Source organism: Anolis carolinensis, chromosome 6, assembly GCF_035594765.1.
Source record: "Anolis carolinensis isolate JA03-04 chromosome 6, rAnoCar3.1.pri, whole genome shotgun sequence".
In the NCBI taxonomy this organism is placed as follows: Eukaryota; Metazoa; Chordata; class Lepidosauria; order Squamata; family Dactyloidae; genus Anolis; species Anolis carolinensis.
In genome coordinates, this window is record NC_085846.1 from 9,845,824 (window position 1) to 9,864,159 (window position 18,336).

The following is an 18,336-nucleotide window of genomic DNA, read 5'->3' on the forward strand; positions in this document are numbered from 1 at the left end:
CCCCCTCGGCCGCTTAAGCGGCCGAGGGGGGAAAGGAAAGGGCCTGAGGCTGTTAGGGATTGTGGGAGTTGAAGTCCAAAACACCTGGAGAAGCCCAATTTTTCCCATGCCTAATAATTGGGGAAACAATAATCCTTGCCACTTCCCTTCCTGTTGCTTTTGGAACATTTCCTCTCCTCTGTACGGAAAGGATCCTCAGTTAAACTTTCCCATTTCCTGCCTCCGGAAAGACGCATTTCCTTGATGGTAGGATTCGTGCAGAGACTATAGCTTGGAAGAAGCTGGTCCTCGCTGCAGGATTTTCCCCACGGTTTGAGAAACCAGTTTCACCACTAAATCCATCAAAATTAGTTAAGGTATGGCTGTATCTCTCAGCTTTTACTTCCCTCGTTGTATCCTACTGATGGCATGACTGGGGTTATAGAATCATAGACACATAGTTGGAAGGGACCCCGAAGATCATCCAATCCAACCCCATTGTGCCAAGCAGGAATGCACAATCAAAGCACTCCTGACAGATGGCCGTTGAGCCTCTGTTTAAGAAGGAGACTCTACCACCCGCAGAGGTTATAGAATCACAGAAACATAGAGTTGGAAGGGACCCCAAAGATCATCCAATCCGACCCCATTGTGCCAAGCAGGAAAGCACAATCAAAGCACTCCTGACAGATGGCCGTTGAGCCTTAAACAAAGAAGAAGACTCCACCACCCTCCGAGGTTATAGAATCACAGAAACGTAGAGTTGGAAGGGACCCCAAAGATCATCCAATCCAACCCCATTGTGCCAAGCAGGAATGCACAATTGAAATGCTCCTGGCTGATGGTCATTGAACCTCTGTTTCAAAACCTCCCAAAGAAAGAAACTCTACCACCCTCTGAGGCAACATAACCACAGTGCTTACCATCAGGAAATGTTTCTAAGGTTTAAGTGGAATTTCTTTCCCTGTAATTTGAATCCATTGCTCCATGTCTTGGAGCAGCAGAAAACAATCTGGCTTCCTCCTTGATGGGATATCCTTTTATTTAAATATATCTAGAGGAGCTGCAGTGGGAGAGTGGGTTAAATCCTTGTGCCAGCTGGACTGCTGACCTGAAGGTTGGGTTGCCGACTTGAAGGTTGCCGGTTCAAATCTGCAAGACTGGGATGAGCTCCCATCTGTCATCTCTAGCTTGCACTGACATGAGACGAGTCTTCCAACAGGATGGTAACACATTTGGGCATCCTGTGGGCAACAACTCTGTAGACGGCCAATTCTCTCACACCAGAAGCTACTTGCATTATGTTCTCAAGTCGCTTCTGACACAAAATAATAATAATAATAATGATAATAAATATGAAATCCAGCATATCTATCTTGTTTGCTATGCCATAATAAAATAATGATGATGATAATAATAATAATAATAATAATAATAATAATAATAATGATAAAACTTTATTTATACCCCGCCACCATCTCCCCGCGGGGACTCAGGGCGGCTTACATGGGGCAGAGGCCCAAACAACATAGGACTAAATATAGGCATCATAATACAAATCATACTATAAAAAGATAAAACAGTAATACAATATATCAATTAAAACAAAAATACAGGATAAAAATTGCATTTAAAATACATAAATGGTAAAATCGTAATAAATACAGGATAGATTATTAAAAACCCTTTGGGGCTGATTAATTAATGACTGTATCTCCAAAGGCCTGCCGAAACATCCAAGTCTTCAGTTGTTTCCTGAAGGAAATTAAACATGCCATTTTGGAAATTAAACATGCCATTTTGTTCCCTCTCAACTTTCTCATCTCCAGGCTAAACATACCCAGATCGCCAGCCCATTCCTTACAGGGATTCCTGGTTTCTAGATCCTTTACCATTTTGGTCACCCTCCTTTGGAGCCCTTCCAGCTTCTCAATATCCCTTTAGCATCTTGTCCACAGCTGGCTTTACAAGGGCAAGCTGCCCAGTGTGTGCCTGCTCTTTAATTTCCACGACCACAAAGGACTAGCAGCTTGTTCTTGGCAAAAGTGTGTGACATCTGGAGCCTTAGCATTTTCTGCACAATTCGTCCGGCACTGCTTATGTCTTAGGTAGTTTTGCAAACTGTTTTGTGTATCCCATGCTTTCCTATGGTGCATCTACACTGTAGAATTAATTCAGTTTGATACAACTCTTTATGGCTGTGGCTTAATGTGATGAAATCCTGGGAGCTATGTGTAAAGTCCTTCGCTGCAAAAGAGAGACAGTGTCTCCGCAACCTACAACTCCTAGGATCCATAGCATGGAGCCATGGCAGTGAAAGTAGATGCTCCTTTACAGCCTAAGAGTAAGAAGCGTGCTGCCTTTTGTGCTTCTAATTACCTACTTATTGGATCTTTCATAATATCCTTTTATTATGTGAAGTGCAGCAGTGAGGAAAAGCAGGAGATGGGCGTGTATAACTCAAGGCAGCTTGCAATGCAATTAAAATTACGCAATAAACCCAGTTATCAGGACAGAATATAGTTGAATCTTGGTACATTGATGCTTGGAAAAGTATATTTTCTTCTATATGCCTGACCTAGATCTGTGTCCCATTATATGGGTGCCTTCAAGTTGCTTGTTGACTTTTGACAAGCCCATGCATTTATTAGGGTTTTTGTAGGCAACGAACACTCAGATGTGGTTTTGCCAATTCCTGTCTCTCAAATACAGCCAACAGCACCCGATTTTCCTTGGCAGCACTATATCCAAATATTAAGCAGGCCTGATCTTGCTTTAGCCTCCAAGAACAGACAAGGGTATTATTCAGGCCTTTTCTCCAAATGGGGACAATGGAAATTGTTTAAAGGCTTTTTAATTGGTGTTTAAAGCTGTCTTGTTACCACTTGTCAAGAGGTTTCATATACCTTTAGTCTATTTATATTTAACTGGTTAAAACTGGTTTTACATTGCTTATATGTAGTCTATTAATGAATCAATTAATGGCTACCCTTAGGTCTCGTAAATAAATACAATACAGGGCAATCAAGGGGGGAGAGCTATTCCAATGGCACCAGATATTCATGAAGACTAAATACCTGAAAAACACCAGATCTAAATCTAAGAGGCTAAGCAGAGTCAGCTGTGGTTTATACTTAGATGGGAGACCACCCTTGAATCCTGGGTGATCATTTACTATCATCTGTAGTTCAACACTGCTTTAGGGAGGGCACGTCAGCAGCGATTCTCCTAACTATATTTGCCACTTGGATTCAGATTTCCACCTTGATGCCCAAGATGAGTGTTATGATTGAGCCTCATGGCTCTGTTACTGACAGACGTGGGCGTAAGACTCCTCGAGAGTCAGATACTCTCGAGGAGCGAGAGAGAAAAAGACTGCGAGACATATTTGCAGCACCATCTGACGAGGAGTCTTTCGAAGGGTTTACGGAGAGAATGGAGGAGGGGCTGGTTAGCTCAGAGGAGGATGAGATGGATTGGACTCGGGTAAGGGAGGAAGTGGGTGCCACTGGCCATGATGGGACAGAAGATGAATGGGGACCTTCAGGATTAGACCCATGGTTTAGCTGGAGGGATGGGACGGGATCCACAGCTGGAGATGCTGTTGGGCGTAGTCAGAGGTGTTCCAGCTCTGACGAGGAAAGTGATGAGGAAACGCCCGGGTTAAGGAGGACAGCTGACAGTGATGAAGATTTGTAACTGGCATAAAATGGGGCTTGGGAGCAATTGCAAATTGCGTTGGGCAAGGTAATCTGGGCAAACGCTTGGGATCCGTGTGTGTGTGGGACGCTTCCCTGAAGACTTGTGTGCTTTCCTGTGCTGTGACGTAAGTTGATTGGAATCCAGGGTCAGACGGCGGGAGGGATTGTGTGGGCATTTGTTTGTGCAAACCTGTGCTTACTCTTATTAGCTTGACCCTCCGTCGTCTTCTTGACGGACGCCATCTCCTGCTTTGAGAACTCGGACTGAACTGACCACGGCTTGTCTTCCCCCCTTCTTGGACTTGGAAAAACTACAAACGTCTGCTTCTGGCTTTGATCTACGGAACGGAACTGGTCTACTCAACTGCTACAATCCTTGGCTGATTTACTCGTGTTGGAGATCCTGTCTGCTGTGTGTGTGGGGGAGCGACGCAAGTTACTCTAAGCACAGTGTTGGCAGCAGAGAGGAATCTGCTGCCAATTAGTTGCATTCTTTGTATCTTTTGTTCCTTGGCTTTCGTTTCGTTTATACCCAGGCTGAAGCAAGCAGTTTGTTTTTACCCGGATTAAACTCCGGTTTAATCCGGTTTATCTTTTGAACATTTACTTTTGCCCCTTTTTGCTCCTAAAGGCAAAAACTGCCTGGCCCTTGTGTTTTACGGGCATTTTTGAGTTCTGTAATCTAATAAACTCTGTTACTTTGAATCTTGTGGCGTTCTGTCCTTGACAGATTGCCCAACGCCCATAAAAAGTTTATTGCAGCAATAAACCCGTCAGGAAGACGATGGATGAGTTAAGGGCCAAAGTAGACCAATTGCAAACGGCTTTTACCGTTAGCCAAACAGCTCAGGCTGTGAAAGGACATGTTTTGACTCCTGAACGCTTTGACGGAACCAGGTGCAAGTTGCCAACCTTTTTGGCACAAGTGGAGCTTTATTTTTCTCAGCTCAGTGCTCATGCTTTTCCTACAGACACTAGCAAGGTGGCCTTTATTTTGAGTTTGTTGACCGGTCCCGCAGGACAATGGGCCACTAATTTAATTTTGGGAAATGACCCAGTCAAGGACAATTTGAATAATTTCAAAAAGTTGTTAACTGATACTTTTGGGGATCCTCTCCGCACGGAGAACGCTGGGTGGGCTCTGTATCGGTTGAAACAGGGAAAGGGGACTGTTTTGGATTACTTAAATAAGTTTAACCTGTATCGCCACCAGCTGGATTGGGGGGAAAATGCATTCATGCTTTTATTTACTGCCGGGTTAAGTGATATGCTCCAGGATGAATTAGCACGCTTGGAGCCGGCTGAAAGCTGGGACGCCTTAGTAGCTAAGGTGCTGCGTTTAGACGCAAGGTTCGAGGCTCGTAAACACTCAAAAGTAATGTGTGCGCCACCCATGCATGTAACCAGGGCACCTGTGGTGATGGGGGAAGAGCCCATGGAGCTTGGGGTCTTTAAAAAGCTGTCTACAGAGGAAAAGAGCCGTAGGAGGCAGCTGGGCTTGTGTTTGTACTGTGGGAAGGCTGGGCATTTTGCCAAAAATTGTAATGTGAAACCTTCCCAGCTTTCGGGAAAAGGCCAGCCCTAGTGCGACGTGAGTCCAACGCACTAGGGCTCCTCAAGCAGTCAACTGAGGGGAGGAAGCATGTTTTCGTACCCATTACATTATCTGTTGGGGGAAGGGAACTTGTTTCTACTTTGGCACTGCTGGACTCAGGGGCTACGGTCTCCTATGTAGATATTGAGTTTGCTAAGAAGCATGGCATTCCTAGAGTGCGCAAGGCATGCGACGTGTGGGTGGAAGGAGCAGATGGGAGACTGCTGGAGACTGGGGTGGTTAACCATGAAACCTCAGCAGTAACGTGGGAGGTGCAGGGAGTAACGGGAACGTTTGTGTGGGATATTACGAGCTTGCCTAGATATGATGTGATCCTGGGGATGGATTGGCTAGCTGTAGTAAACCCACAAGTAGATTGGGCAACACGTAAAGTGATCTTAAAGAGGCAGGACTGTTGCACTCTAAATGTTACTCATTCTGATATGGAGGGAGTGCCTGCTGAGTATGGGGAGTTCTCTGATGTATTTTGTAAAAGAGAAGCGGACAAATTACCACCGCACAGGCCATATGATTGCGCCATCAAGTTGGCAGAAGGTGCGAAACTGCCAGCAGGGAGGCTGTATGCCTTGACTGTACCGGAAAGGCAAGCTTTGCGGGAGTTTCTAGATGAAAATTTAGCCAAGGGGTTTATTCGCCCATCTAGTTCTCCAACTGCGGCACCAGTATTCTTTGTAGCCAAAAAGACTGGGGAACTTAGGCTGGTCTGTGACTATCGGATCCTAAACAAATACACCATTCGGGATAGGTACCCGCTCCCTTTAATCTCGGAACTGTTATCAAGGGTGCAAGGGGCTAAGGTCTTTACCAAGCTTGACCTGCGGGGGGCCTATAACTTAATCCGTATACGGGAAGGGGATGAATGGAAGACGGCATTTAACACGTGTTTCGGATGCCACGAGTTCCGAGTCATGCCTTTTGGGCTTTGTAATGCTCCTGCGGTATTCCAGAGGTTCATGAACGATGTGTTCAGGGACCTAATTGACCAATTTTTAGTGATTTATTTGGATGATATCTTGATTTTTTCTAAGGACGAGAAAGAACATCGTCAACATGTCAAGCAGGTTCTGCACCGACTGCGGGCTAATGGGCTTTTCGCCAAGGCTTCCAAGTGCGTCTTTCATGTGCCTGAAGTGGAGTTCCTAGGTCATGTAGTGTCAGGTAGGGAACTTAAAATGGACCCACATAAGGTTGACGCCGTCAACTCATGGCAGGAGCTGAAGACTAAGAAGGATGTACAAAGGTTCTTGGGTTTCGCTAATTACTACCGGGAGTTTATTCCGAATTTTGCAAAGCTCACGGTACCTTTGACGCAGCTTCTGCGCAAGAAACAGCCATTTGTGTGGGGGCGGGAAGCTCACGAGGCGTTTCTACAACTAAAGTCTAGTTTTCAATCGGACAACATACTAACCCATCCTGATGTTGACAGACCGTTCGTGGTAGAAGCGGACGCTTCTAGCTACGCGTTGGGGGCTGTATTGTCTCAGAAGGATTCCTCAGGGACCTTGCGTCCCTGTGGATTTTACTCGCGGCAACTAACACCCTTCGAGCAGAACTATACCATATGGGAGAAGGAGTTGTTGGCGATTAAGGTGGCGTTTGAGGTGTGGCGGCACTGGCTTGAAGGGGCACGGCACCAGATCGTGGTCAGATCTGATCACAAGAACTTAGAGCACTTGCAAACAGCAAAGAAGTTAAACCAGCGTCAAATCCGCTGGGCTTTGTTTTTCTCCAGGTTTAACTTCAAGGTGCAGTTCGTGGAGGGGAAGGCAAACTTGCGGGCCGATGCTTTATCCCGCAAGCCGGAATTTAAGACCAATGAGCAGGTAGTATGTCAGACCATCTTGCCTACTGCCTCTCTGTGTGTTGTAGATAATGAGCTTGGGTTACATGACCAGATCCTTGAGGCTCAGAAGGATGATGTGTGGACTCAGGAGCAACTGATGCTGCTCTCTGCAGGTAACCGTACCATACTGCCGCATCTCCAGGATCAAGACGGGGTATTGGTGCGTAGGGGGCAGGTTTACGTACCAGTAGGGACCCTCAGGTTGGAGGTGATTAGAGCCCACCATGACGAACCCATGGCTGGGCACTTTGGCAGGTTCAAGACCGTACAGCTTATCACCAGGAGCTACTGGTGGCCAAAGATGCGGCAAGACATTCTGCGCTTTTGTGACAGCTGCGCCGTTTGTCAGCAGAGTAAGACGCCTGTTGGGCGCCCTAGAGGGTTGTTATCGTCTTTACCTGTTCCGGAGAGGCCATGGCAAATCATTTCCATGGATTTTATTTCAGATTTGCCTAAGTCTGGGGGTTATACTTGTATTTGGGTGGTGGTGGATTTATTTAGTAAACTGGCTCATTTTATTCCTTGTTCAACCATTCCGGCGGCCCCTACGTTGGCCTTACTATTTACAAAGCACATCTATCGTTTGCACGGAGCACCCGAGGTGATTATTTCAGATAGGGCTCCGCAATTTGTGTCACGCTTTTGGAAACACTTCCATGAGTGTTTGGGGACTAAGTTAAACGTGTCTTCAGCTTTCCATCCGCAAACGGATGGACAGTCGGAACGGGTTAATGGGCTCTTAGAGCAGTATCTGCGTTGTTTTTGTTTAGATCAACCCACGGCTTGGGTAAAGTGGTTACCGGTGGCGGAATTTGCTTACAACAATGCGGTGCACACGTCTAGTCAGCATACGCCATTTGAGCTAACTTATGGTTTTCACCCACGGGGAGGTGTGGCGCCGTCGACCAATGTGGTCTCTTCGGACCCTGTGTACCGCTCTTCGGAAATGGCTGCATTGCATGATGTTGCCCGTCGCTTACTGTTGGAAGCTAAGGCAACGCAGAAGACTCAGGCTGACCGCCACAGGCAGGCAGGGGAGGAGTTGGAAGAAGGGGATTTGGTGTGGTTATCTTCCAAACATATTAAACAGGCTGGGGGAAAGTTTGCGCCTCGGTATTTGGGTCCCTTTCCTATCGTTAAAAAGATTTCTTCTGTTGCGTTTCGTTTGCGTTTACCGTCTAGTTTAAAGGTCCATCCAGTCTTTCATCGTTCGCTGTTGAAACTTGATACCTCTAGTCGTCGTGGTGCTATAGCGGAGGGTATCACTGCCACTTCTCCGCCATCGGGGGAGGAGGCCTTTGTGAGAGGGGATAGTGTTATGATTGAGCCTCATGGCTCTGTTACTGACAGACGTGGGCGTAAGACTCCTCGAGAGTCAGATACTCTCGAGGAGCGAGAGAGAAAAAGACTGCGAGACATATTTGCAGCACCATCTGACGAGGAGTCTTTCGAAGGGTTTACGGAGAGAATGGAGGAGGGGCTGGTTAGCTCAGAGGAGGATGAGATGGATTGGACTCGGGTAAGGGAGGAAGTGGGTGCCACTGGCCATGATGGGACAGAAGATGAATGGGGACCTTCAGGATTAGACCCATGGTTTAGCTGGAGGGATGGGACGGGATCCACAGCTGGAGATGCTGTTGGGCGTAGTCAGAGGTGTTCCAGCTCTGACGAGGAAAGTGATGAGGAAACGCCCGGGTTAAGGAGGACAGCTGACAGTGATGAAGATTTGTAACTGGCATAAAATGGGGCTTGGGAGCAATTGCAAATTGCGTTGGGCAAGGTAATCTGGGCAAACGCTTGGGATCCGTGTGTGTGTGGGACGCTTCCCTGAAGACTTGTGTGCTTTCCTGTGCTGTGACGTAAGTTGATTGGAATCCAGGGTCAGACGGCGGGAGGGATTGTGTGGGCATTTGTTTGTGCAAACCTGTGCTTACTCTTATTAGCTTGACCCTCCGTCGTCTTCTTGACGGACGCCATCTCCTGCTTTGAGAACTCGGACTGAACTGACCACGGCTTGTCTTCCCCCCTTCTTGGACTTGGAAAAACTACAAACGTCTGCTTCTGGCTTTGATCTACGGAACGGAACTGGTCTACTCAACTGCTACAATCCTTGGCTGATTTACTCGTGTTGGAGATCCTGTCTGCTGTGTGTGTGGGGGAGCGACGCAAGTTACTCTAAGCACAGTGTTGGCAGCAGAGAGGAATCTGCTGCCAATTAGTTGCATTCTTTGTATCTTTTGTTCCTTGGCTTTCGTTTCGTTTATACCCAGGCTGAAGCAAGCAGTTTGTTTTTACCCGGATTAAACTCCGGTTTAATCCGGTTTATCTTTTGAACATTTACTTTTGCCCCTTTTTGCTCCTAAAGGCAAAAACTGCCTGGCCCTTGTGTTTTACGGGCATTTTTGAGTTCTGTAATCTAATAAACTCTGTTACTTTGAATCTTGTGGCGTTCTGTCCTTGACAATGAGCCCCTGGGTGCCTAAGATTAGCATGGTGGGTTAAGTATAAGTACACTTTATTATTGTGTGTATATATAATATACGTACTTACATATGTGTAGGAGTCCCAGGTGCTGCACCGGATTAAATTGATGAACTGCTAACTGAAAGGTCAGCGGTTTAAATCCGAGGGCGGAGTGAGCTCCCGCTGTTAGCTCCAGCTTCTGCTAACCCAGCAGTTCGAAAATGTGCAAATGTGAGTAAATTAATAGGTACTGCTCCAACAGGAAGGTAACAGCGCTCCATGCAGTCATGCTGGCCACATGACTTTGGAGGTGTCTACAGACGCCGGCTCTTCGTCTTAGAAATGGAGATGAGCACCAACCCGAGTTGGACACGACTAGACTTAATGTCAGGGGAAAACCTTTACGTTTACTACATATGTCTACATGGAGATATGTAATCACAGAGTTGGAAGAGACCACAAAAATATTTTGCAAAATATTGTAATTAATATTTTTAAAAAAATAAAGGCACATTTAGTTGCAATTTTCCATTTTCCATATGTATGGTAATTTTTGGGACACTCTGTCTAGATATTTATGGGTAGCAGTATATAGAGAGAGACTGTTCCCATTGGGGAAATGGGAATTTGTAGATAAATATAGCATTATTTACAAAATATTCCTTACAAAGATTTACAAAATATTTACAAGTTATTCTTTATGTGTTGCCAGATACACAGTCTTCTCCCTTACTTATGACTACAATGTACCATTTTCCCTATGCACATTCCATATGCATATTGCATAGAACCCTGGTGGCGCAGCGGGTTAAACTGCTGAGCTGCTGAACTTGCTGACTGAAAAGTTGGCGGTTTGAATCCAGGAAGCGGGGTGAGCTCCCGCTGTTAGCCCCAACTTCTGCCAACCTAGCAGTTTGAAAACATGCAAATGTGAGTACATCAATAGGGAAAGTAACGGCTCTCCATGCATTCATGCCATGCCGGCCACATGACCTTGGAGGTGTCTACGGACAATGCCGGCTCTTTGGCTTAGAAATGGAGATGAGCACCATCCCCCAGAGTTGTATACGACTGGACTTAATGTCAGGGCAAAACCTTTACCTTCCATATATGTATGTATGCTTTTTGGAATGAATGCATTCTTAATAGAGTTATACTGCTACCTATAAATATGATAAACCCTTTAATTTCACAATTCCATTTTGATATCTTGGAAGCCATTTGTTCTAAACTTTCACCCATACTTTATGTAGAGGCTGCTTTCCAGAATAAGTAGTTTTTGTGAGCTATAACCTCACCAATGAGACATTTCTGTTTGCAGTACAGGTTCCCTGCAAAAGTGGATGGATGTTCTACATTTCTAGAGCACGGCCCCGATTTCAGCAAAGGAAAAAAGCCTGTTTTCATCCCTCCCAGAATGAGGTCAGGACAGATTTGTCCTCGGAGAATTGTCTCTTTTGGAGGAGCAAGCAGTTGAATTTGGGAGTGCCGTGAAAACAAAAGAAGTCTCTGAGGCGTGACTCATAGCAAAGACGTATTTAGATAACTCTTGAGTATCTCCAGGTGTTTTGGACTGCAACTCCCACCATTCCTAACAGCCTCAGGCCCCTTCCTTTTCCCCCTCAGCCGCTTAAGCGGCATGGCATGAATGGTGGGAGTTGCAGTCCAAAACACCCGGAGGGCCCAAGTTTGCCCATGCCTTGTGTAGAGCCAAACAAAAACAGCATCAACAGAAACCTCAGGACTGTGTTCTCTTTTGCCATTTCCCCTTCCTTTTGCCTCCTTGGCCCCAAATGGATCTCCTTCTCTCTTCTCCCCCACTTTCCCCAGGGATCCTAGACACATCCAAAATAGTGTCAGCTGCTGAGGAGGCAGTTTTGCAATCTGTCAAACTGTAGGTGGGAGGAGGCGATTGTGTGTGTGTGTGTTTTTTTTAATACTCCTGGGACAAATGGTTGGCGGGGCATGCTTTGTGTTTTGTTCTCCCAATGCATTTTGCAGGCTCTGTTTCCTTCTCTGTTAGTGATACGAAGAGCATAGGAGAGAGAAGCCTCCCACAAGGATGGTAAAAACATCAAAACATCCGGGCGTCCCCTGGGCAACGTCCTTGCAGACGGCCAATTCTCTCACTCCAGAAGCAACTCAAGTTGCTCCTGACACGAAAAAAAAAATTATTATTATTATTATTACAATATTTATATCCCGCCTTTCTCACCCAACAGGGGACTCAGGGCGGCTTACAATAAAACGCATATATAAAAATTGTACAATACACTATAAATCAGTTAAAAATTAACTTACATCGGACATTCATAAAACGCATTATAAAATACAGATAGGTGTGGAATGTAAATAAAGAACAACATTCAGAAAACAACGGAATTCCAGACAAGAAACAATCAGGGCCAGCTAACACCTCCCAACAAAGGATTCCTTCAGGCAGGAAGCAGCCAGGCTTTGAAGCTTGCAAGGCCATTAAATACTAGTCAGGGTGGCCAATTGCAATGTTCATACATACCTCAAACAGACAAGAGTTCTTGTTCCCACCCTGGACATTCCACAGATATATAAACTCCAACAGACCTCACAACCTCAGAGGACGCCTGCAGTAGATATTAACTCAACAGTGTAGATGCACCCCAAATCATCTAACGTATTCTGGGAGAGAAAGTTTAGAGCCTTAGATAACTCCTTTAAAGTCTGTACATAAACTTGGAGTGGATTCAACGTTTCAGTGACTGTGGACCCGCAGCCGCCCCTGCATGAAGTCTCAGTTCGGGTACAAAAGGTACTGACAGTATAGTGATACCATAGCAACAATCACACTTTATCATTTCTCATGTAGCTAAAAGGAAAAAGACTTGCTCCATCCATGATACTCATTGGAGGTGTTAATGAGATAATTAAAAGAGACAATCGCTCAGTGAAAGATATGAAAGGCTGATTGGGTATCCCTTATCTAAAATGCTTGGGACCACAAGGGTTTTGGATTTTGAAATATCTGTATATATAAAAGCATGATAAAAAATTAGTATGAACATGGGTATATATATCAGGTTCCTATTCCTTATCTGAAATACCTGGGACTGTAAGTATTTTGAAATTTGGGATTTGGAATGTCTGTATTTTGCATTTATGTACATAATGAGATATCTTAGTGGTCCTGATATTGGGATGCATCGTTAAGTTAATTTGGTTTGACACTACTTTAACCACTATGGGTCAATGCTAAGGAATCCTGGGAGTTCCCATTTAACAAAACGTTTTCCCCACCAAACTGCAACTCTCAGGATTTTGTAGTATTGAACCATGACAGTTAAAATGGTATCAGACTGCAATCATTCTGGGTTTCTGTGAGGCTTTCGGGCTGTATGGCCATGTTCCAGTAGCATTCTCTTCTGACGTTTCACCTGCATCTGTTGGTAGTGGAGCAAATGGAGTGTATATCTATCTGTGGAAGGTCCAGGGTGGGAGAAAGAACCCCTGTCTGTTAAAGCAAGTGTGAATGTTGCAAATAGAAAGCTTGAATAGCATTGAGTATCCATGAAGCTGCAAAATCAATCAGTGAGGTTATCTTCATAGAGATAGCCTGGCCTCTGTTGCCTGAAGGCATCCTCTGTTTGGGAGGTGTTAACTGGCACTTGATTGTTTGCTGTCTGGAGCTCTCCTGTTTTTGAGTGGTATTCATTATTTACTGTTTTGATTCTGGTGTTTTTTTAAACCTGGTAGCCAGATTTTGTTCATTTTCATGGTTTACTCACTTCAGTTGAAATTGTTCATATGCTTGTGGATTTCAATGACTTCTCTGTGTAGTTTGATATAACGGTTGTCAGAGTGGTTCAGCATTTCTGTGTGCTCTGCTATGGCTGACTTCTCTGGTTGAATTAGTCTGCAGTGCCTTTCATGTTCTTTGATTCCTGTCTGGGCACTGCATTTCTTGGTCTCTATGTAGACATGTCCATAGGTATCCGGTAGACTTCTGCAGTGGTTAAAGGATCCCTCTTATCCTTTGCTGAACGTAGCATTTGTTGAATTTTCTTAGTGGGTTTGTAGAATGTTTGTAGGATGTGTTCCTTCCTCAGCTTCCCTATGCGGTCAGTGGTTCCCTTGATGTATGGTAAGAACACTTTTCCTCTGGGTGGATCTTCGTCTTTACTCTCATGGCTTGTTCTTGATTTTGCAGCTCTTCTGATGTCTGTTATAGAATACCCATTGGACTGTAGAGCCCAGTTTAGGTGATTCAATTCACCTTAGAGGAGATGGGGTTCGCAGATATTATTTGCACAGTCTACCAGGGCTTTAATGGCACTTCTTTTTGGACCTGGATGATGGTTGGAGTTTTTATGTAGATATCTATCCATGTAGAGCCCCCGGTGGCGCAGCAAATTAAACCGCTGAGCTGTTGAACTTGCTGACCGAAAGATCGGCAGTTTGAATCCGGAGAGTGGGGTGAACTCCCCCTGTTAGCCCCAGCTTCTGCCAACCTAGAATTTCAAAAACATGCAAATGTGAATAGATCAATAGGTTCCGCTCTGGTGGGAAGCTAACGGCACTCCATGCAGTCATGCCAGCCACATGCCCTTGAAGGTGTCTGTGGACAATGCTGGCTCTTTGGCTTAGAAATGGAGATGAGCATCAACCCCCAGAGTCGGACACAACTAGACTTAATGTCAGGGGAAAACCTTAACCTTTACCTATCTATCTGTGTGCAAAGGTTTTCTGCAAACTGAATTGTTGACATCTAGAAATGTTAGTTTTCCTTTGTTTTCTTTTTCCATGGACAATTGGATGCTTGGGTGGATGTTGTTGATGTGGTCCAGGAGCTTGTTTATTTCTTCTTCTCCATGACTCCAAATGTCGTAGCCATATAGTGGACTTTTTTGGTTCTGTTTCCAGGGCTTGTTTCTCAGCGTGTTCCATGTAAACATTTGCTGTGGCAGGGCTATGCATGCATTCTACCCTACAGATGCACCCATGGTTTGACTCAAGGGTTTGTCAGTCTTGACTAGTTTATGGACCGGGGTTTCCCCCCTCTCCCTGCCTTATTCTGTTCCTTGACCCTGTCTCTCGGCACAAAGCCCGGCTCCTCCACCCACTTGGTGGGCCCAAAATATCTAGCCAGCAGCTGACCTCCTCCAACTGTCTCCTGCGAGGCAGCTGTCATGATTTCATTCCCGCACCCCTTTTCCTCGCCTTCATGTATGTGAGCACATGTTTGCATGTTTACAATACTCCCATTCCTTTCTGGTTTATAGCAAAAGCGAGATGCCTCTGGAGGAACAGGTAAGGGGAGAACAACGTGAATATCCCAAATTTTGAAATGGGATGTGTATGTGTTTTCAAGGGTGTGCCAGGATCTGGAATACAGGCAGTCTCCTAATTCTGAACAAGATAGGTTCTGTAGGTTTGTTCTTAAGTTGAATTTGTATGGAAGTCAGAACAGGTACATTTTAAGTGTAATGTCAGCCATATATCTATATTTATATATCTATATAGCTTTGGATAGCACAGGGAATGGTTAACACCCCTGTGGTGTTTGTTTTGCTGTCTGTGCTCCTGTCCAGAAGTTTTCCCTTCACTTTCTGTCCCTGTGATAACTGGATATTTAAACATTTGGCTTGTTGTGGAAACAAGGATTGGTGAGAAAGCCTCAGTGGAGACACCTTTTCCCCATGATAACTCTTCCAGGAGTGAATTTCCCTTCCGAGAAGTACATTTCTCACATTTCCTGTTGTATCGGTGTGTGTAGGTTTTCTGCAAACTGTGTGGCCCAGTTGTTGATTTGGATTGTGGACGACTTTTTTCATGTCAGGAGCAACTTGAGAAACTGCAAGTCACTTCTGGTGTGAGAGAATTGGCCGTCTGCAAGAAGGTTGCCCAGGAGACACCCGGATGTTTGATGTTTTACCATTCTTGTAGGAGGCTTTTCTCATGTCCCCACATGAGGAGCTGGAGCTGACAGAGGGAGCTCACCCACTCTCCCCGGATTTGAACCGCTGACCTACACACTGATAGATACCCCATTCTTGAATTTGAAATCCTAGCCAGGTTTTTAAAAGAACAGTCAGCTCTGGGAATTATTCTTCTAAAGTGGAAAGAAGAGGGTGGAATATCATTTGAGGAGGCGAAAGGCTAATAATTCTTTACAGCCTTCCCCAGTTGTAGAGCTGAGGGACTTTATATAGAGCTGGTAAAGTCCGTTTCCCTGTTTCATGAGTAATAGGAAACTGAGCCATTGGGTCTGAGAAGAACGGAAGCTAAACAGGGTTGTGACCACTGCAAAAGGCATCCTGGTCTTTTTCTCTTTTAATATCCTCCTTTGAGCCTTTAGCTGTCAAACCAAATGGATAAACTTGGTTCAATTCACAAAGAGTGCTTGTTCTTTTGCTGAAGTTGTGCTTTTCCCTTCACCCTACAAGGGAACTCTTCTTGGCAATGAAGACATTGCTTCCAGTCCAACATAGAAATCTAGGGCTTTGGGACTTTACCTGTGGAAAATAGGGCTAGATACTTAACTTAAGCTCTCACCGTCAGGAAGTTCCTCCTAATGTTTAGGTAAACTATCTTTTCCTGCAATTTGAACCCATTCCTCCATGTCCTAATCTCTAGAGCAGTATAAAAATGCTGTGGTGAAGTTGGACCCTTGGTTGAAACATGGTGGTCATCACTTTCTTTCTGCCCATATTCTTGTTTTGTGCAAAGCAGTATTTTCTGGTACTGGGATCAGACTCGCCCCTTTCCCCAATTTCTAATAACTAGTTTCAGAGCGACCCTGTTGTGGTGTTTTCCCCAGCTGGCAATCCTGAGGACCACACCCAGGCAAGGGTTGCCAAGCCGAAGAGCCTCTCTGGCTGCCGGCCCAGAGGACCATTTGGAGCCGGCTGGGTTGCCGCGTGTGCGAATTCCCCAGAGGGCAGGATGTGCTGTCTTGCATGTGGAGCTTGCAATGAATGAAGTTGTAGGGCCTTAGCTCCGGAGGTTAGATGACGACGCCAAGGGCCTGAGTGCCAAGGGCTGTGTGCATGAGTTTGGAATGCTTCCGGAAGGAAGGCTGAGTCAAGTGGCCAGAGAGAGCTTTTTGCCTAATCGAACAAAGAGGTGAGATGGGCACAACTGGTTGTTTGGGTTGTGTCCATGCGAGTTTCTGCATGGAGGGTGCATCTGCACTGCAGAATGAGTGCAGTTTGACACCACTTGAACTTCCATGACTCAGTGCTATGTATCCTGGGATTTGTAATTTGGTGAGGCACCAGCACTCTTTGGAAGACAGAGCTAAAGACCTTGCATGGCTGCAACTCCCATGATCCATAGCATCGAGCCATGACAATTATAGTTATGTCAAATTTGCATTCATTCTATAGTGTAGATGTAAACCTAGAGCCATCGTGCAGAGATTCAACCTCTGACCATCTCCAGATAGGACTGTGAAGGTGGCAGTGTTGTTTGGAGAGATGCTGCTAAGGACATATTCTGACTACAGAGTTATAGCACTTTAATTCCACTTTAACAGTGGAATCATGTGGCTTTGTAGCATGGTAAGGCAGTGGAGCTCTGTGGACTCATTGAGATAAGAAAGGAAATAGTCTCAGTGAAGGTTGCCTATTCCTTGTCCGAAATGTTTAGGATCAGAAGGGTTTCATATTTTGGATTTTTGGAGTTTTATTATTTATCGTGTCAGAAGCCAATTGAGGATACAATTATAATGTATTTAAAACACGAGCAAAGTTAAAAAAAATGGCATTATACTAGATTTCCTTTGACCAGAAGCTGGCCACTTGGGGTACCTCTGATGTTGCTCTGAGAAGGTCCTCCACCATGCACGTGGCAGGGCTCCGGCTGCATTGTAGTCAGTGAATATAATGGGACTAGAACATCCACAAGTGTTGGTATCCATGGATGGTCTTGGAACCAAACCTGAGTGGATACCGATGGCAGACTGTATGCTGTTATTTTGTATGTATTTTATTATAATTGCCTGGGCTTGACCCATGTTAGCTGCTCCAAGTCCCTTCGGGGAGATGGAGGCGGGGTACAAAAATAAAGTTGTTGTTGTTGTTGTTGTTGTTGTTGTTGTTGTTGTTGTTGTTGTTGTTAGCCACTTTAAAACCCTTGTTGGGAGATGATGATGTTGATGATAATAATGGTGACCATGATTCCTGCCTCTCTTGCTTCACAGAAAATGAAGTCACATTGGTGGTACGGCAGCTCTTGCCTATGACCCTCTCTCCATGAACATGTCCTCCTTGGACCCGCTGCCTCCAGCCACCCCTCCAGCCCAGAAGCCCACCCGCATCATCAAGCCTCGCCCGCCCACTCGGCCACGGCCCTATTTGCCCCCCAGGCCAGACTCTGCCAAGGTGAGCCGTGCCCCGACCCCCTCTTTGCCCCCGGAGGCCTCCACAACCGAAACACCGAGCAAAGGGTGCTCCAAGGTTCCTGAGCCCATTTACAGCCACCAGCGGCACCTCCACAAGCTGCAGAATTCAGGCGCCGTGCGGAAGATCGTGGTACGCTTCGACCATGCCATTCCGGAGAAAGAGGAGGCCGTCAAGGCAAACCAGATTGCTCCGAACTGCAATGAAGCATCGATCCCTATCACTGAAAATGGAAGCGGGACGATCATGGAAGAAAAGGAGGAGCTGGGGCAATCCAGTAAGTGGACAGGATTTTAGGATTTTACAGCTGATTTACTCCCTTCTGTGTGTTTGGCCAGAAAATAATCACAGATTTATTGG

At 45.5% G+C, this 18,336-nt stretch overlaps 1 protein-coding gene across 3 annotated transcripts in view; it reads left to right on the forward strand.

Moving 5' to 3' along the window:
- The window catches only part of arhgef15 (Rho guanine nucleotide exchange factor 15), a 50,636-nt gene that overhangs the window by 14,917 nt on the left and 17,383 nt on the right, over positions 1-18,336 (forward strand). For all 3 annotated transcript variants that reach the window (XM_008120386.3, XM_008120384.3, XM_016997314.2), the window contains one exon: positions 17,778-18,253. In XM_008120386.3, the coding sequence (XP_008118593.1) occupies positions 17,830-18,253 (424 nt within the window). In that variant the 5' untranslated portion in view covers positions 17,778-17,829. The remainder of the gene's footprint in view (positions 1-17,777; positions 18,254-18,336) is intronic.